The sequence below is a fragment of the Oryctolagus cuniculus genome, chromosome 14 (genome assembly GCF_051225735.1).
Source record: "Oryctolagus cuniculus isolate XC-2025 breed Fujian yellow rabbit chromosome 14, ASM5122573v1, whole genome shotgun sequence".
Taxonomy (NCBI): Eukaryota; Metazoa; Chordata; class Mammalia; order Lagomorpha; family Leporidae; genus Oryctolagus; species Oryctolagus cuniculus.
In genome coordinates, this window is record NC_142880.1 from 33,787,000 (window position 1) to 33,805,827 (window position 18,828).

The 18,828-nt window shown below is 37.6% G+C and overlaps 1 protein-coding gene across 2 annotated transcripts in view; it reads left to right on the forward strand.

The window, feature by feature from the left end:
- The first annotated feature begins 3,772 nt into the window (after positions 1–3,772).
- The window catches only part of WDR36 (WD repeat domain 36), a 41,580-nt gene continuing 26,524 nt past the window's right edge, over positions 3,773–18,828 (forward strand). The window contains exons 1-11 of one of the 2 annotated variants that reach the window (XM_008262002.4): positions 3,773–4,075; positions 6,382–6,409; positions 7,771–7,871; positions 9,730–9,847; positions 11,534–11,666; positions 13,541–13,595; positions 14,909–15,041; positions 15,297–15,472; positions 15,808–15,928; positions 16,353–16,418; positions 17,631–17,717. In XM_008262002.4, coding sequence (XP_008260224.3) covers positions 3,914–4,075; positions 6,382–6,409; positions 7,771–7,871; positions 9,730–9,847; positions 11,534–11,666; positions 13,541–13,595; positions 14,909–15,041; positions 15,297–15,472; positions 15,808–15,928; positions 16,353–16,418; positions 17,631–17,717 — 1,180 coding nt within the window. In that variant the 5' untranslated portion in view covers positions 3,773–3,913. The remainder of the gene's footprint in view (positions 4,076–6,381; positions 6,410–7,770; positions 7,872–9,729; positions 9,848–11,533; positions 11,667–13,540; positions 13,596–14,908; positions 15,042–15,296; positions 15,473–15,807; positions 15,929–16,352; positions 16,419–17,630; positions 17,718–18,828) is intronic. The other variant, XR_016220604.1, reaches the window with a different exon arrangement.

Sequence of the window (18,828 nt, forward strand, 5' to 3'; positions counted from 1 at the left end):
CTGAGACTCAAACCCAGGCACTCTGATATGCAATGCAGGTGTCCCAAGCAGCATCTTAACTGCTATGCCAAATGCCCACTACTTTCTTATTAATAGGGATATGTGCAAATGCAAGCATAATATAGATTATTTGTACCACCCACATACTATTTCCTATTGAATATGACTAAAGTTTGCTTTTAAGTTAAAAGTTTTAACTTTTAGGTTTGCTTCTAGTCGTTTCCTACATCCACATACTGTGCCACTCAGAAAACTGGAACCATCAATTATACATTCTAGACCAAATAGAAACATATTTGAGTGATTCTGGATACCACATCAACCATTTTCATAGTTCAGAAACAAACTTTAAAATCAAGGCTATTAAATTTTTATATAGTGAAGTAGAACAGAAAGTCTATGGTAATTTGGTGTCTTTCAAGTACACATATTATTGAATAAAAATAATTTTTAAAAGTAAGACTTATAAGCACATTTGTAAATGAAAGAGAAGTGGAAATTGACAGACTAGAATGAAGTTGACTCATAAATTTTTAATATATTTTAAACAATATACAGAAATACATCGATTTTGCTTCTAGATGAGTGTTCTGAAATAGCCAAGCATTCCATGACTCAGAGTTATTTTGTTGCAACATTGTTTTGGGTGATTTTCCCTTCTATTGTCCTTGAGACACTGTTTAAGGTCAGGAAATGTATTTCTAAGCAGGATCAAAAACTTAATGCCCAAAAGAGCAATAAAGATTTATTATGTAGCACAGTTTGAACTCAGGAATTCAGGAGTTTCTCTTTCTTTTTTTTTAATTTGACAGAGTTAGGCAGTGAGAGAAAGAGAGAGAGAAAGGTCTTCCTTTCCTTGGTTCACCCCCCAAATGGCCGCTACGGCAGGCGCTACGCTGATCCGAAGCCAGGAGCCAGGTGCTTCCTCCTGGTCTCCCATGTGGGTACAGGTGCCTAAGTACTTGGGCCATCCTCCACTGCCTTCCTGGGCCACAGCAGAGAGCTGGACTGGAAGAGAAGCAACTATAACCTGGCACCCATATGGGATGCTGGCGCCGCAGGTGGAGGATTAACCTAGCGAGCCACAGCGAAGGCAGGAATTCAGGAGTTTCTCAGTAGTGCGGTTCTGGCTCAGATTTTTTTCATGAAGCTGAAGTCTAGACATCAGCCAAGGCTGCCGTCATAGTAAGTCTTTACTAGAGTTGGAGGATTGGCTTCTAAGGTGGTTTAGTCACATGCTTGGCAATATAGTGCTGATGGTTGGCAGGAAACCCTCCATTCCTTGCTAAGTGAACCACTCCGTAAGACTGCTTGAGCATCCTCACAACAAGGCAGTTGAATTCCCTCATAGCAAACATTCAGAAAGGGAGAGAAAATCAGAAGCTTGAAGCCTTTTGTGACCCATTTTAGTCATATAGGATCAACCCTATTCAATGTGAAAAGGGACTACACAAAGGTGTGAATACCAGGAGGCAAAAATCCACAAGGACACTCATGAAGGCTGGCTATGTGAAGTCAGAAACAGTCATATGTAATCAAAATGACAAAATGACAAAGCTATGCTTTTATCTGAATTTTGTGCAACCCCAATTCATTGAATTCAGTTGAAAATGAGAATCCCAGTCCCTAGTACCTCCCTTTTAAAATTCTAATTTGATTAGTGATGTCCTTGCAGGGTATCTGTAGGTGAAAATAGTAACAACTAACTTCTTTCTTCTCACAATACACTCACACACTTTATTGTCAGCTGAATAGTGAGTAACTCAGGGAATTGCTAAAAAGAGGAAGCTTACAGCTTGCTCCAAACTCTCTCCCTTCCAAATATCCTACCTAGCACAACAGCTAACATGCATATTTACTGCTTCCATATGACTACAATTTCTGGTGATTATTCTATTTTTCAACTAATATTTCACTGTTATATATATATTGTTATATATATAATATATATTTATAAAACAAAAGAATGTAGATAACAAAATATATAACCAAAGAATGCACATCTAATTGTCAGACAGATATAAATTCAAATGGTTACACTACATTATTTAAGTGACCCTGGGCAAGTTAGGAACTTCTGGGAACCTCTGGTCCCCTATCTAATGTGAACTCATAGCCATCATATAGCCTGATATTTTGTTAATTGCAGAATGGATATTTCTCACATTCTCTGGCTGTTTTTTTTTTTTTTTAAGTGACTTCTGCTTTTTCTCTTCCCTTTTGTGATTCTTACGCTGATCAAGGTTTTCACAAGAAATAATTTTGGAACATTGGAAAAAATCACTTGACCTTCACGAACCACTTTTATAATTAATAAAACAGTAACATAACCTTTGCTTTGCATAATTTACAGCCTTATTTTGAAGATTATTTCATGATAATGGGTGTCCCACATGGGAGACCAGGAAGAAGCACCTGGTTCCTGGCTTTGGACCGGCGCAGCCATTTGGGGAGTGAGCCAACGGAAGGAAGACCTTTCTCTTTGTCTCTCTCTCACACTAACTCTATCTGTCAAATAATAATAATAATAAAAAAGATAATGGGTGTCAATGGCTTTGTGGAGTTCTGGCTTGGAAGCTTTATTGATTTTCCCTCCAAACTGTCAATATACTCCAAAGTATTTGTTTCAGATTATAAAAGTTACTTTTGCATTATTTATAATTTAGAAAACTTTTTAAAATATTAACCTCTAGTAATCAGAATCGTTTGTACCTATTTCTGTGATTCAGAAGTAAAAACTGATTAATAATACACTAATATTCCAAACATAGTGTTATAAGCAAACTCAGCAAAAAACGTTTTATTATGAAAGTTTTATGTTATACTAAAGCACAATATACTCTGAATTCTCATACCAATTCCCTAGCTTCAACAATTATCAACCTTGTTCCACCTAAACCTCTACCTTACTTCCAATTAAAAAAATTCTTTATTTGAAAGGCAGAGAGAGAGAGAGAGAGAGAGAGATCGATCTTCCATCTGTTGCTTTATACACCAAATGCCAACAAAAGCCAGGGCTGTGGCAGGCCAAAGCCATTGCCAGAAACTCCATCTGGATCTCCCAGGTGGGTGGCAAGGGCCCAGGTATTTGAGCCCAGCACTCAGAATACATATTAGTAGGAACTTGGATCCAATGGGGAGGAGCCAGACTCCAATCACATTCCACATAGGATGCTGGTGTCCCAAGCAGTGGCTTAATGCCTATCCCATCCTCAACTTTTTTAAGCAAATCTGAAAATACATCATTTTATCTATGTCAGTATTTATTTCCAAAATATATGGCTCATTTAAAATCAACAATAACTTTGGAATAGCATCAAGTGTCTAGTTAGTGTTAAGATAATCTCGTGTTTTTACACATTTTGTAGTCCCACGTCTGACCCATTTTTTTTTTTTTCTTTAAGATTTATTTATTTGAAAGGCAGAGTTAGAAACTTCCAACTGCTGGTTCACTCCTCAAACTCATTAGCAAAGCGCTGGATAGGAATCGGAGCAGCCCCAACTGGAACCGGGGCCAAAAGGCACGCTGGCATTGCAAGGGGTCGGCTTTACCGCCCGCACCACAGCACGGGTCCCACCCATTTCATTTTTTTATGTGTGAGGCCCCTCCAGCCTCCAGAGTCGCGGCCCGCCCTCAGGATTCTGCCAGAAACTCGATTCGCCTCTAGCGAATTCTCCAACGCGCGGAGCATGTAGCCCGCGGAACCGAAGTTGCGCCTTCCATGAGCGCTCTGGCGGGAGTACTTTTTCTGTAGCACTGTGGGAAGTCTTCGCGGGCGCGATTAGGGGCTGATACCGGAAGTGCCCTTGAGTCTCTGGTTCCGACCGTGGAGTGTTCCGTGGAGACTGCGGGAGAGGTGGAGCGCAGTTTCCGACCGTAGTGGAGCTGAGAGCAGCCGGGGCCGCTGTGGCGATGGAACGTGGCACGGAGGGCCGCACGGCCAGCGCGCTGTTCGCGGGGTTTCGGGCCCTGGGGCTTTTCAGCAGCGACATTCCGCACGTGGTGCGGTTCAACTCTCTGAAGCGTCGGTTCTATGTGACGACCTGCGTGGGCAAGAGTTTCCACACCTACGACGTGAGTGTCGGCTTCCCTCGCCCCTTCCCGGGAACTTCCCTCCTCCCGGCTCCGGACTGCGCCCTGTAGAAGCCTGGCTGTCCCCTCCCACGCACGGAAGGCTTCCCCTTCTGCCCCTGTCTTTTCACCACGCTAGCTTGTCCCGTTTCGCCATCCCCATCTCATCCACGTGCTCCTTGAGCCCTGCAGGACATCTGCGGGCGAGTTTCGGAGGCATCCTGGCTGAGGGGAAAGTATTGGAGAATTTCACTTACACAACAGTGTATTTGTTCACTAGGTCTTTATTGCACTTCTTTTGGAAGTCAGTATATGTGATGAAGGCGGCTGTTATTCCACATTTTTAATGAGAGAGCCGTGCAATTGATAATTATGCAGTTCTTGAGACAATTTGAGTTAGAAATTTAGACTAAAAATACACTGGTGAAGTGGAGGAGGTGAGATTATGATTTAGGGGATTCTCCACTTTCGATAGTAATCCAATTTTCCTAATCCCTCAAGCACCCGTTTTCTGCCAGAATTGAGTTTTTAGCACAGGGCCACTTTAAGTCTTGCTTTCCAAGGTAGGTGTCATCATTCCATAGCACCCTGTATAAACTAGGAAAGTAAATCTCAGGAAAATTAGTGGCTTGGCCATGCCCTGCTTCTATGTTAGTGATAGCTTTTCTCCTTTACTAGCTCATCAGTGTATTTTTGAAGTCATCTTTTGTTGTCGTTTATTTGTTTCACTTGTCTTCTACAAAAGATTGTAAGCTGTCTGAGAACAGCAAGCTTGCTGATGAGGATGATAGTAACTAGTGTTAGTGAAGCACTTCTTTTCTGGGAAATGTACTATGAGCTTGGCTTCCTCGAAGGATTGTGAAAATGAAACACATTATCAGCAAGAACAGCTGGAAGTTGGGAGCTAATTGACTTAATGGAAGAGGAAAGGGAGGGTCAGTTGCTGTAGAGAGAAATTGGGTTATCTACAAGACTGGGTTGATAATCAAGAAATGATGAGTTAGAATGACGTATTTAATCATGTGGGAGTATTTACTGTTAACCATTCTCCACTCTTGTTCCTAGCTTGCTAACTTAAAGTTTGACTGTTTAAAATTTCTGGCCTAAAATGTAATTTTCTGAATTTCTGAATTAAAGAGCTCTTGCAACCTTATGCTTGAAACCTTATGACACTGTATGTTGGGCACACATACATATACACATATTGTTTCCTGGTTGTACTTGTTAGGAAACCTATGTTTAGTAGAGTAATGCATTTGCACATTTTATAAAAATGTAACATTTTCTTACGTGAATTGAAATTTAGTCATTGTAGAGATTTTTTAAGTCCTCTAATTTGAAAACTGGTATTGAATTTTTAAAATCATACCATCATAGTATATAAATACTTTTTATTCCCAGGATTATGTACACTCCTGAAACCAACTAATGCATTGTGCTGTGACTTCTGAAATTGACACTAATTTGGCATTAAAAACAAAAGGACACTGGTGCACCCTGGTCACTAATTTGGTCTGCAAATGTTCCTGTCTAGAACCATGGCTGTCCTACTGTAACACAGTTAGACTTTCTATAGATTTGCTTTTTCTATGGGAGAATCTAGACAGGGTGTGGTTAGGTTGGTGATGATAACAGCTAACATTCATTGAACATTTACCTTATGGCTGGCCCTGTTTTAACTGTTTGACACATATTTGCCCATTGAATTGTTGTAAACAGTCTCAAAGTAAGCACTTTCAGTTCCTTTTCACAGATGACGAATTGGTGGCATAAGATTAAATAACTTTCTCTATCCAATATGGTTACTGGATTAGTAACCATAGATTGAAGTTAGAAAATTCTGGTGTGTAAGCTAATCCAAGTAACTGTTTTGTATGACCAGGAGTTGTGGATGGTTTTGACATTTTAAATTGTTGGAAAAAATTCCAAAGTATCTGAAAGCTATATGAAAGTCAAATTTTAATATCCATAGATGAAAGGTTATTGGAAATACAGTTGTGCAAATTTGTTTATGTTATGTGGCTGTTTCCACACCATAATGGCAGAGCCAAATACTTGGAGCAGAGACCATGTTGCCCACAAAGCCTAAAATATTTACTCTTTGGCCCATTACTGGAGCTGTTTGACTATCCCTTACATCATCAGTTCTGGTAAAGTAGTTGAAAATATAAACTTTTCTAATAATGAAGGTTAGAATCAGTGAGTATTTTGTAGGATGGACAGCCTGACAAATTTATTTGTGTTCAGGTGTTAGCTTATTGTAACTTTTTGTTAATGAAACTTTATTAATTTGTTCTTTTTGTCAACAGGTTCAAAAACTTAGTCTGGTTGCAGTGAGTAAGTATGGACTTCATTCTGAGTTCATGCATCTTTTTTTTTGTTGACATAAATTCAAGGCTTGCAAAACATAGTAAGTGCAGTGTGAACTACATAGCAACAACACTGCAGCCCAGCACAGGGTCATGTTTTGTTTTCAGTTGTCATAGCTGTCTTCTTTATCTGAAATTTTTCTTCAGGCTTTCTTTACATTCCACAACATCAACCTTGTTGAGGAATACAGAATAGTTCCTTTCTAAAATCTCCTTCAATTTGAATATTTATGTTGTTTCCTTGTGATTAGGTTTATAGCGTGTACTTTTAGGAATAGCAAAGTACAAATTCTCAGTGAATTCTAGCAAAGGCATATTGATCATTTGATTAAGGTGACATCTGTCAGGAGGCTGTATCACAGTTATGTGACCCTTTATAATTCATAAACATCTTGTGATAAGATGCATTGAGACTATGTAAATATCTTATTAGTCTTCAAAGTTTTACTCTCTGCTTTCAGTGTTAACACTTGTCTAAATCAATTAAAAATATGATATTACCAAATAGTGATTTTCTTTTTTCATCATTCCTTGTACTATAAGAAAAACACCTTTTTTTATAGTTCGGCATTTTTTCCCAATGGAATGTGGATGTGTTTGTGTGCTGTTAAAAATATAACCAACTGCGGCCAGCACCGCGGATCAATAGGCTAATCCTCTGCCTTGCGGTGCCGGCACACGGGTTCTAGTCCCGGTCGGGGCGCCGGATTCTGTCCCGGTTGCCCCTCTTCCAGGCCAGCTCTCTGCTGTGGCCAGGGAGTGCAGTGGAGGATGGCCCAAGTGCTTGGGCCCTGCACCCCATGGGAGACCAGGAGAAGCACCTGGCTCCTGCCTTTGGATCAGCGCGGTGCGCTGGCTGCAGGGCGCCGGCCGCGGTGGCCATTGGCCATTGGAGGGTGAACCAACGGCAAAAGGAAGACCTTTCTCTCTGTCTCTCTCTCTCACTGTCCACTCTGCCTGTCAAAAAAAAAAAAAAAAATATATATATATATATATATATATATAACCAACTGCAGGCTGAAATAACCCTCACCCCCCAAAAAAAGTGTTGAGCATGTACACACTTTCTTAGTGCAATATACCGTTTATTTACATGGTATTAGGTATTATCAGTAACCTAGTGATGATTTGTTTATACAGGGAGATGTGCATAGGTTGTATGCAAGTCCTACATCATTTTATATAAGAGACTTAAGCATCCTTAATTTTAATAGACTGAGGGAGTAGGGTTCTGGAACTAGTCTGCCACGAATTCTGAGGAATGACTGTAATGGAGGGTTCTGTTTGTTCCAAGATCTTAGAAATCCTTATTTTTCATGCTTTTTCCAGGTAACTCTGTCCCACAGGAAATCTGCTGTATGGCAGCTGATGAGAGGCTAGTTTTTGCGGCCTATGGGAATGTTTTTTCTGCATTTGCGCGTAATAAAGAGGTTTGTACTGTTGAACTATTTTAACTTGTTCTCTGCAGTCAGTGGTTGATTATTAGGATAGTGGAGAGATCTTCAGTATTACCCATCTTTATCTGAGGCACTCTGGTAATGAACAGCAATTTTTTCTTCTACTATTTATTTGGTTTTCTGGAGGAAAAGAAAATGGATTTTTATCAAATTCTCAAAAGATTTGTTTAAAACTGATGCATTACTTTAGTTTTCTTTAACAGGTATGAATGTCAGAATTACATAGGCAGCTTCTTCCAAATTTTTATGTCCTGTCAGATTTCATCTCTGGAACTTTATGCCTTATAGATTTAGTAGGGATTGAACTCTGTATGTTTTGAAAATGTTTTCCCAAAACATTGATGCTCATACCACTATTTGATATAGATTGACTTCATTATGAATAGCCCAGCCCATAACTTCTTTTCCAAGAACCAGGTGCTTGTTCCCTACATAGAAAAAGCTAGATTCTTTGTTTCCGCTGCTGCTAAGGAATGATTTTTTTTTTTTTTTCTGGTTGAAATCCACTAGTCATTTATACGTTTGCTTTGGGACCACTAATTTGAGAGGTGATCTTGCTCTAGTGGTCTAGAATGAAAAGGAAAGTGGGAATGGGAGTGCCTAGATAGTCAAATGGTGGCCATCACTGTTTCGCTTGGAGTAAAGGTTGTTCCTACAGTGTTCAGTTATTGCCCGTGGTGGAAGAGAAACCTATTGAACTTGTTCATAAAAGTCTGGATTTTTAGAGGCAGGAAAAATGTTTTCTGATTGTTGTATTGTGGTTTGTAGTTTTGTAGTTTTCCTTAGAAGGTCTATATATGTGTATGTGGGGTAGGGTTGGGGGTGGGGAGTGGTTCAGAAGACACTTTCATGAAGGAACTGTATAGATAAGTGTGGTCAGGGTGAGAGAACAAAGCTAGGGTGAGGAGGCTTCAAACTATCAACTGTGGGGAGCTGCTCCCACCACAAGGACCAAAGAGCCATGGAGAATAAATAGTGTTCCTGGAACCTGGTGAGAACTAAAAACGTGGAAGAGTCTGTAGTCATGAAAGGCTCAGCTTCTGGAGATTATCTTTGTCAAAGCAGAAAGTTATAAGGAAAAATATCCCTCATTCCCCTACCCCATCTCATCTGAAAGCCAGCTAGCGATAGAGTGTGTAGAGATCTGCTTTGTAGAACATACCACTTTTCAAGGATATATGGAGTTGTGGTGGGTGAACTGGATGAGAGGCATGTGTGTGAATGCCTGTTCTGCCTCATTTGTGAGGCAGAAGTCCAGAGAGCTTATTTCTGTCTACATTTTGCTTAGTGAACTGGTTGAGGGAGCAGATGAACCTGTGTGCTTCTTTGCTGTTCATCTCACTTAGATAAAGAAAAGTTGGGGCCAGTGCCGCGGCTCACTAGGCTAATCCTCCACCTTGTGGCGCCGGCACACCGGGTTCTAGTCCCGGTCAGGGCGCCGGATTCTGTCCCAGTTGCCCCTCTTCCAGGCCAGCTCTCTGCTGTGGCCTGGGAGTGCAGTGGAGGATGGCCCAAGTGCTTGGGCTCTGCACCCCATGGGAGACCAGGAAAAGCACCTGGCTCCTGCCATCGGATCAGTGCGGTGCGCTGGCCGCAGCGCGCCGGCCGCGGTGGCCATTGGAGGGTGAACCAACGGCAAAAGGAAGACCTTTTTCTCTGTCTGTCTCTCACTGTCCACTCTGCCTGTCAAAAAAAAAAAAAAAAAAAAAAAAAAGAAAAAAGTTGGACTGCCTTTCCTGTCAGGAGCATCTTCAGGTTTAGAAGGATCTTAGGATGTTGTGAATATGCTACATGATAAATGAGTAATAAGAAATTCTTCTGTACATTGTAGATTGTACACACCTTTAAGGGTCATAAGGCAGAAATCCATCTTTTGCAACCCTTTGGAGATCACATTATCTCTGTTGATGTTGACAGCATTCTTATTATTTGGCACATATATTCAGAAGGTAAGAATTAATTTATTTGCTTTATATTGAGATAATATTATGTAGTTAAAATGAAAAACCTATGTAAACACAACTTTCATATCAGAGATTTTATATGTAAAAATGCCATTTTTATATGTAAAAATGAATCTTTAATACTTACAGAGGATCTCAGAAAGTTGATTGAAATTGTGTACTATGAGTGCATGGATTTCAAAATTTTTTTGCACCAAATAAACTTAGCTTTTAATTCAATTTCTCCATGAACTTTTTGAGGTTCCTTGCATAAGAAAAGTTTTAAGTAAGAAACACAAGCAATTTTAGTCAGCTAAACAAACTTATAGTTTGTTTAATGTACTTATAATGTACTCAACTAATACTTTTCCTTTTAAGCTTTCCAAATTTAGTGATTTGTTATTTTTCTCTGGGGAGTTAATTTTGATATATGTTCAACACAAAGTAATATTTTAATAAGATTATAATATATAGTGGCACTAAGTTATGTTTATGAGACTGTTTCTTTAATCATGAAGAATTTATTACCAAATCATCTCCATTTCCCTCAATAATAGACTGGGTCCACTGTGAATTAAATCTTTTAAGTTCTTTATTTATATATTTAGCTTATATTGCCTCTTAATTGTCTTATTGATGTAGTATGTTTATTTTTACTAGGAAACCTAGCAATTGCTCTCTTGGGACTTTTTCCATATTGTTCAAATTAGTAAGCCTCTTCCTTATTTTGAGTTTGCCCACAGAGAAGGAACAGAATTTCAGAAATATTCCCCATGTACATGTTAAAGACATTTTATAAATTACAGGATCTGATTAGCAGCTTTCCATAAATGGTGATGCCCAAGTTGTTTTTGTTGCTATTAAAGCAGCACAGTGAAGAAAGGTCTTCAGGAAGCTGATTATTGTGAATTTCAGTAAAATGCTTACAATTAGAGGCATGTGCTTTCTAAATTGGGCTGCACACATCTTTGGGAGTATACATCGGTGTGTCAGGTAGTATGTGCAAGTAAAATGCAAACCTTCTATGATATTCAGATTTATTGGAAAATTTAGTGAAAAAGTATTTTAATCTTGTATGAACTGTGAAGTAAAAAAATTCCATCATAGTAATTTTAAGGTTTCAAAGAATGCTTAGATTTTCTGGCTAAACCACCTCCTACACAAGAGCTCTACATTTTTTTTTCCCCTTTCTTCTATTAGAAGTTCTTCTCTGGAAATGTGTGAGAAGCACTGTTCTTGCTTTTGCTGAGGTTTGCCTCTTTACATTTTTTTGGCTGACCCACCAAGCTTTGTGGATATTGGTTCTTTATTCTCTGGAAGAGATCCACTTGGAACATTGATTCCTGTCTCTTGATTAAATTATAAAATGTAAATGATGATCCTTAAGACTTTTTTTAAAAATCTTCATTTTTCTTTTCCGTAAACCAATTCATCAATAAGTAAACTTTTACTAGTATCTATATTAGAACATGTAGAAAAGTTTTGCTGGTCTAAATAACAGGCTGCCCCTCAGCACAGTTGTTCTTCAAGGAATGTTTATATATTATTGTATAAATCTTTGATTTATATTAGCACAATAATCTTTGATAGACTTATTTCAAGATAAATGGTATTGATAAATGGTATATGAAACATTTTAAACTATTTTATAAGGAAAAATTTAATGTTATTTATAACTTTTCACTTTTATAGAAGAATACCTGCAACTGACTTTCGATAAATCGGTATTTAAAATTTCTACTATTTTGCACCCAAGTACTTACTTGAATAAAATACTTCTGGGCAGTGAACAAGGAAGCCTGCAGTTGTGGAATGTAAAATCCAAGTAAGCACTTTATTTAGAAAATAGCTTGGCTATTTTTCACCTTATCCTTATCTACTACTTGCTAATGCGTACCTCTTAAGTCTCTTGTCCTCCCTACTTTGATGCTTACTTGCATAGTTAATAAGTATGAGTGTTTTTGAAGTTGTTGCTATGGCATCACATCTGTAAAAGTTGACATGTAGTCCTGGCGCATGGTAGGCAGCCTCATAAATGCTTATTGAAAAGTATATAGGGCCGGTGCTGTGGCTCAATAGGCTAATCCTCTGCCTGTGGGGCCAGCATACTGGGTTCTAGTCCTGGTTGGGGCACCAGATTCTGTCCTGGTTGCCCCTCTTCCAGTCCAGCTCTCTGCTGTGGCCTGGGAGTGCAGTGGAGGATGGCCCAAGTCCCTGGGCCCTGCACCTGCATGGGAGACCAGGAGAAGCACCTGGCTCCTGGCTTCGGATTAGCACGGTGCGCTGGCCGCAGCGGCCGTTGGAGGGTGAACCAGTGGTAAAGGAAGACCTTTCTCTCTGTCTCTCTCTCTCTCTCACTGTCTAACTCTGCCTGTCAAAAAAAAAAAAAGAAAAAAGAAAAAAGAAAAGTATATAAAATTGAACCTGTAATTGTAAAGAATTTGTATAGCTTTAGAGAAGGCTCCAATGAAGTAATACTGAGATTGTCGTTAGGAAGCAACTATTTTCTATAAACTTTAGAGAGTTAAGAGAAGGTAAAGCAAATCAGTGTTAATTTAGTGCTAGCATGTAGAAATAATTTTCCTGGTAAAAGCACTTTCATCATCAACCATGAAGGTGAATATCTAGTCTAATATTATTTTTATAGCTGGAGAGCTTGATGAATAATTTTGTGAACTTGTATATATTGATCCAGAGAGGTAGCAACTTGGACTTCTGTGTAGCATTAAAAAAAAAAAAAAGCAAAAAGCATATTTTGCAATCCAAATCTTCCTTTTCAAAGCTCTCATAAATTTGAAAGGGAATATAAGAATATTAAAGGTTTAACGTTTATCCTAGTTCTTAGTTTTAAATTGGTGTTTCAGTTCAACAAACACCATTGGCTGCTTACTGGGTGCTAGGTTCAAGGATAATGATGCTTCCTGCTAAAGTGCATCCTAGGAGGCCGTAAGTGATAGATCCTTGCTACCTGTATGAGAGACCCCAGTTGAGATCCAGGTTTCTGGCTTTTGTGTGGCCCAGTCCTGGCTGTTGTGGGTATAGGAAATGAACCAACAAATGGAAAATTTCTGCCTCTCTCTCTCTCTACCTTTCAAAAATAAATAAATAAGCTAATTTTATGATTTAATACTTTATATTATTTTTATAATATCAGATATCTCTGCTGCATAGACATTCATCATTCATGCTTCAGTCTGAAATTGAGAGTAGCATACTGTTATCTTACAGCAGTCAAATAATATGCTACAAGAACTGTGTGTTAAAATCTAGTGTACTCCCTTTAGTAATGATGTTTCTAGAAACATTGCAGAGAAAAATGAGATCTGCTGATAGTCTAAGTTTTGTTTTTAATTGTAATCTAGTATAAAATAGTTGTTATTCATGTATTTTTTTCTACTTAGCTGTTTAATTTCTTACAGAGGTGGCTTGGAATCTAGAGTTTGTCTGGATTCTATTACTTGCTAAACATGTAACTGTAACTTAATTATTTAACATAGTTTTCTCAGGTTTTTTAAACTGGAAAATAATTTCCTGATGGGACTATTTTGATATTAAGTAAGTTAATATATATCCATAGAATAGTGTGTGGCAGACTTAGAAGTGAATAAATATAACTTGTTATTTCACTTTTTAAAATAAACTTGATTTTGTTTTCCTCAAAAAAAAGTAAAATAGCTTTCAACTTTTTTTTTCTTGTAGTAAACTTCTGTATACCTTTCCGGGGTGGAAAGTTGGAGTGACAGCTCTTCAGCAGGTTAGTATTTTTTCTGTTTTTTTTCAAAGAAGAAACAAAAATACTTCAGTTTCGGGGATCAACTATTTTTATTCTAGAATATGTAGCCTAGTTTAGCTCTTGCCTATTACCCTGAGGAAATAATATTTGGAAATATGATTGAAAACAAGTGATACCAGCTTTGTGTATACCTGGAGTTCTGCTCTAAAACTGTGGTTGCTGTGGAACCTTGTTAACTAATCATCCTTGCAGCATGTAGTCCAGTGCCTTATGCAGAATAAAAGTGAACTGTTCGTTGATGCAAAGGAAATTATAGTCCATATAGAGAAATTTGTCAGGATATTGAAATTTGCAGTTTGAGATAATTGGAGCCACATTTCCAGTATTTAATTCAGCAATGACTGCTACAGAATTAGATACTTTTTATGAGTCAGCAAAGCAGTATGAATGAATGAATGTACTTCTGCAGAGAATCTGGTATGGCTGTTGGTTACTTTAATAGCCAGTGACTATTTCTGAATATCCATGGCCTATAGCTGCGCCTTCTGTCATCCTCTTATACTACCATCGGCTTTGCCTTGCTTTTCCTGTCTCTTGAGGATAAGAGAACCTATTTGTTTTACTGTCTTCAGTTTCTACACAGTACCTTATGATGGCGTACTCATGAAATGTTTAGTCTGATTCCATTCTGTAATGATAATGAATGTTGATCTGTTTTAAAATGTAGAAACTCAGAGCCTGTATGTAAAACCATTTATATTATAGACCATTTTAATTATAAGAGAATTATAATCTTAGACTATTAGAGCCAGAACAATTTGTAAAACTTTGTTCTTTTAGCCTATTGTACTATTTTTGTTGTTGTTTTACTATTTTTCTTTGAATAAATTAATTATTCGTTTCCTTTATACTTGACCTCTTACGTTGTCAGGCGTATGTCAAGCCTTTGTATGTGTTATAGTAGTTGTCTCTTCTTTTCTTTTTCCATGCAGTCAGTGATTTGTAGTGATTTCCCACATAAGCTTCCTTTTATGTTTGGCTTTTTTATCAAGTCAGCAATGTTTCAGGAGTTAGGTGATGCTGACTGACAGAAGTGAAGCTGTGAAGTACTTTGGAAAAAACAGTTGTAAATATTTTAGTTCTCAATAGCATTTCAGGTATGCCAGAATGGTAATGCCTGCCTTTTTTGTTTTATTTATTTATTTTACTTTTTTTGCGACCTTTAGTAAAACATTGTTATGTCTTTTGCCAATTACTAAGTAATAATACATATCATCAGGATTATTGAAGTTATTTGTTGAAAAAAATTACAAGTAGGGTAATTTTATTTTCAGGCACCAGCTGTGGATGTTATTGCTGTTGGTCTTATGTCGGGTCAGGTTATCATTCACAACATTAAGTTTGATGAAACGTTAATGAAATTTCGTCAAGACTGGGGACCCATCACTTCAGTTTCATTTCGCACAGGTAATTTTTAATTTACTTACTGTTGAAAGCTAAGAATACTTAAAAAGTATTACTTTGAAGGTGGTGGAAATTTTCTTAAATGGTTTTTGTAGAATGATAGAAACAAAATGAGATGCTAGCACAGAAGAAGGCTGAAGAACATGGATGGCTTATAGTATAGTAATTCATAATTTTATATTTATGAATTAAAAGATTAGAATAATTGTTTAGTTCTAAAATGTGTGCTTTTCTTAATATGTCTCATTTTAATAACAGATGGTCATCCAGTTATGGCAGCTGGAAGTCCATGTGGCCATATTGGACTGTGGGATCTAGAAGACAAAAAATTAATCAATCAAATGAGAAATGCACATTCTACAGCAATTGCTGGACTGACGTTTCTCCATAGAGAACCACTACTGGTCACAAATGGTGCTGACAATGCTCTTAGGGTATTGTGATTATTATTCTTGTCATCTTCCTGCATCTTCTGACCCATGCTTTGAGTTATTACAGGCTTACTTTAATATGTCAACCCTGAACCTAGAAAATGAAAGGGATGTGAGATGAGGTATTGGGATCTTGAAAAAAAAGTACAGCAAGTGACAGCATTGCAATGAAGTGAGAAAAAACTGTAATTTATTTTTTGCCCAACCCCCACTCCCATCTTCAAGAGCTCCAATGTCAGTTAATTTCAGTCACTATCCATTGCCAGGTGCTCTGACTGCTTTTAGATTAGGTAGCAAAACACATTGCAGAAGAACTTTACCTTTATGTTTCTTGGCAGATATGGATATTTGATGGTCCCACAGGTGAGGGCCGACTTTTGAAATTCAGAATGGGACACAGTGCTCCTCTTACCAAGATCAGATATTATGGACAGAATGGACAACAAATTCTAAGTGCAAGTGAGTTTGTTTATTTCATCAAGTATTGCGAGCTGGGTGCTCAGTATTTATTAGTTTTCATTTTTACACATAAATTTGAATGTGTCTTTGAATGACTTGGAATTTTGTTTAACACTAAGATGGTTCTTTTTGGCTACTTTAGGAAGCACTGTAGGTGCTATTTTCACTTGGTATGTCCAGTTTACTAATGTTTAGAGACAGAATGATCAAATTCTGAAAATGTAGCATTATTTATTCTGTTTCTCTACAGAAGAGTATTAATACTTCATCTGCATTTGGCCTTTGTTCTTATTATATGGCATTCTGTGTACAGTGTCCCAAATTATAACTTCAGCCTTTTTATAGAATATGGTTTTGTAGGGTCTGTGATTCACATAGTCCATTGTTTTGTAGCCTGATTAGAATTTTCTACATATACCAACAGGTCAAGATGGAACTCTTCAGTCATTTTCCACGGTACATGAAAAATTTAACAAGAGCTTGGGACATGGTAGGTTATTTACAAGATAGAAAATTAGCTGCTGGTCACAAAAGAAACATTTCAAAATTCTGTGAGACAGTTACAAGAAATATCATTAATATGTATCAATATTTTTGTATGAATAAAAAATGTATTGGGAGGAGGTACCATTGGGATTCCTAAGTCAAAAGAAAGTTGCTATAGATATTGAGGTGCTGCTACAAGGTTATTTTTGAAGTAACATTCTGCCATGCAAAAGGTGCTGGCTAGCTTGAGACATCTATAGAATGCAGAGTTTTAAAGATGGCAGCTAACTTAGAGAAAATGCAGAATACCATCTTTTTGCTATGAGGAGCTTTCTCTTCTCCTGATTACCAGCTGTTAAATATTTTTAAATAAAATTCTTTTCCAGTCAATAATTACATATTTTTAAGTAAATATTCTGGCTGTTCATAAAGGTATATGCTTGCAGATGATCATTTTTAAATCAATGTCTAAAATAATTCCTCTTGAAATTAAATTGGAGAAATTTTGTATCCCTTAAGAATCTTCTTATCTAGGAATATGATAGCTTCATTCTGTTGTCTTATGTTCCTGAGTGAAGTTTTTAAAGTTTTCCTTCTATTCTTTCTTTCTTTTTTTTTTTTTTTTTTTTTTTGACAAGCAGAGTGGACGGTGAGAGAGAGAGACAGAGAGAAAGGTCTTCCTTTGCCGTTGGTTCACCCTCCAATGGCCGTCGCGGCCAGCGCACCGCGCTGATCCGATGGCAGGAGCCAGGTACTTCTCCTGGTCTCCCATGGGGTACAGGGCCCAAGTACTTGGGCCATCCTCCACTGCACTCCCTGGCCACAGCAGAGAGCTGGCCTGGAAGAGAGGCAACCGGGCAACCGGGACAGAATCCGGCTCCCCGACCGGGACTAGAACCTGGTGTGCCGGCGCCGCAAGGTGGAGGATTAGCCTAGTGAGCCGCGGCGCCGGCCTCCTTCTATTCTTATACATATATAAGATTATATTCAGTGACATTTTATATATTTTTTTTGATTAATTATACCTCATGTCTATTATCTAGTTACATAGGCTAAGAACTTTAGAAAGAAATAATAGTGGTCATACCATCTTTATTTTCTTCCTGTCTTAAATGGGAGTATCTTAAACTTTAAGGTTATGTGTCAATGAATAGTGTTTCTTTTATTTACATTTTTCATTGAGAAGGATATTGTGTTTCCTTGTCACCAACCCCAGGATTAATAAATAAGAAGAGGGTCAAACGTAAAGGACTTCAGAATACCATGTCAGTGAGACTTCCACCCATCACAAAGTTTGCTGCTGGTAAAGAACTTCTCTTTTGTCATTCTGTACATTTTTATTTCCTCCATTTAAAGAAATGTGTTTGCAGATACTAATGTTCAGAAAGTAACCTTAAATACATGCCTATCTTTTGTAAAGATCATACAAGAGAGAATGTCTGTTAGTTTCAGGCTTTGCTCTTCTGTGTAACAGCTAGTAATAAATAATATGATCTCATAGCCTTTGTTTTTATTCTGTTTGTGCTTGGTGTATTGAAGGTTAAGTAATGTAAAAAAATAAGCACTGAGCCAGCATCAGATGGGGACATTAGAGCTTTGATTAGTCAAGATCTAAGTACACTGAGGTCTGAGTCCACTGTGTCACTGGAGCAGTACTTCATTCAAAGAAGTGAGCTTAAGTGTGCGTATGATGAGACTATTGAGTGAGCTATCATAGGCAATAATTGTGTGAGCACCATTTCTTTTTCAGGGTTGGTTTTTATAACAACTTAATCATTGTGTTTTGATTATTAACTACCTCCCTGTCTGTTTTCATATAGCCTGAGTGATCTTTCTGAAAAATCCAGGTTTATCTGAATCATCTCATTCATCTGCTTTTTGCGATTCCTTGTTAGAGTGGAAACTTGTCTCCTTAATGTGGCTTTTCAAACCCTTTCTAACTCTCCCAAGAAAACACTTGAAGTACTCAATTATGTTCACATACTCTTGGGCTTACTATGTCAGGTTCCTTGCTAATTGTACTTGTTTTTACCACTCTTCCCAGGAAATCATTTATTATTAGTCTCCCAAAATCTTTTAGTAAAACTGTTCCTAAGTGTTTTAATAAGACATTATCATACCGTCATACTTTATTATAACTTCTAATCTGAATCTCCTATTAGATGTGTTACTTAGCTTGATTTGGCCATTCCACAGTGTATACATATATGAAAACATTATGCCAGTGACCATAAATATATATAAGTATATGTATTTTAATTGTAAATTAAAAAAAAAATCTCAGGAATTCACTGATACCAAGGATTACCTGTATATTTTACCATTTATATCTGGTGCTTGATGACATTAAGGAATATTTGAAGGTCAATAAATAATAGATGAATGAGAGGATAGAAAGCAATTTTATTTGTTAT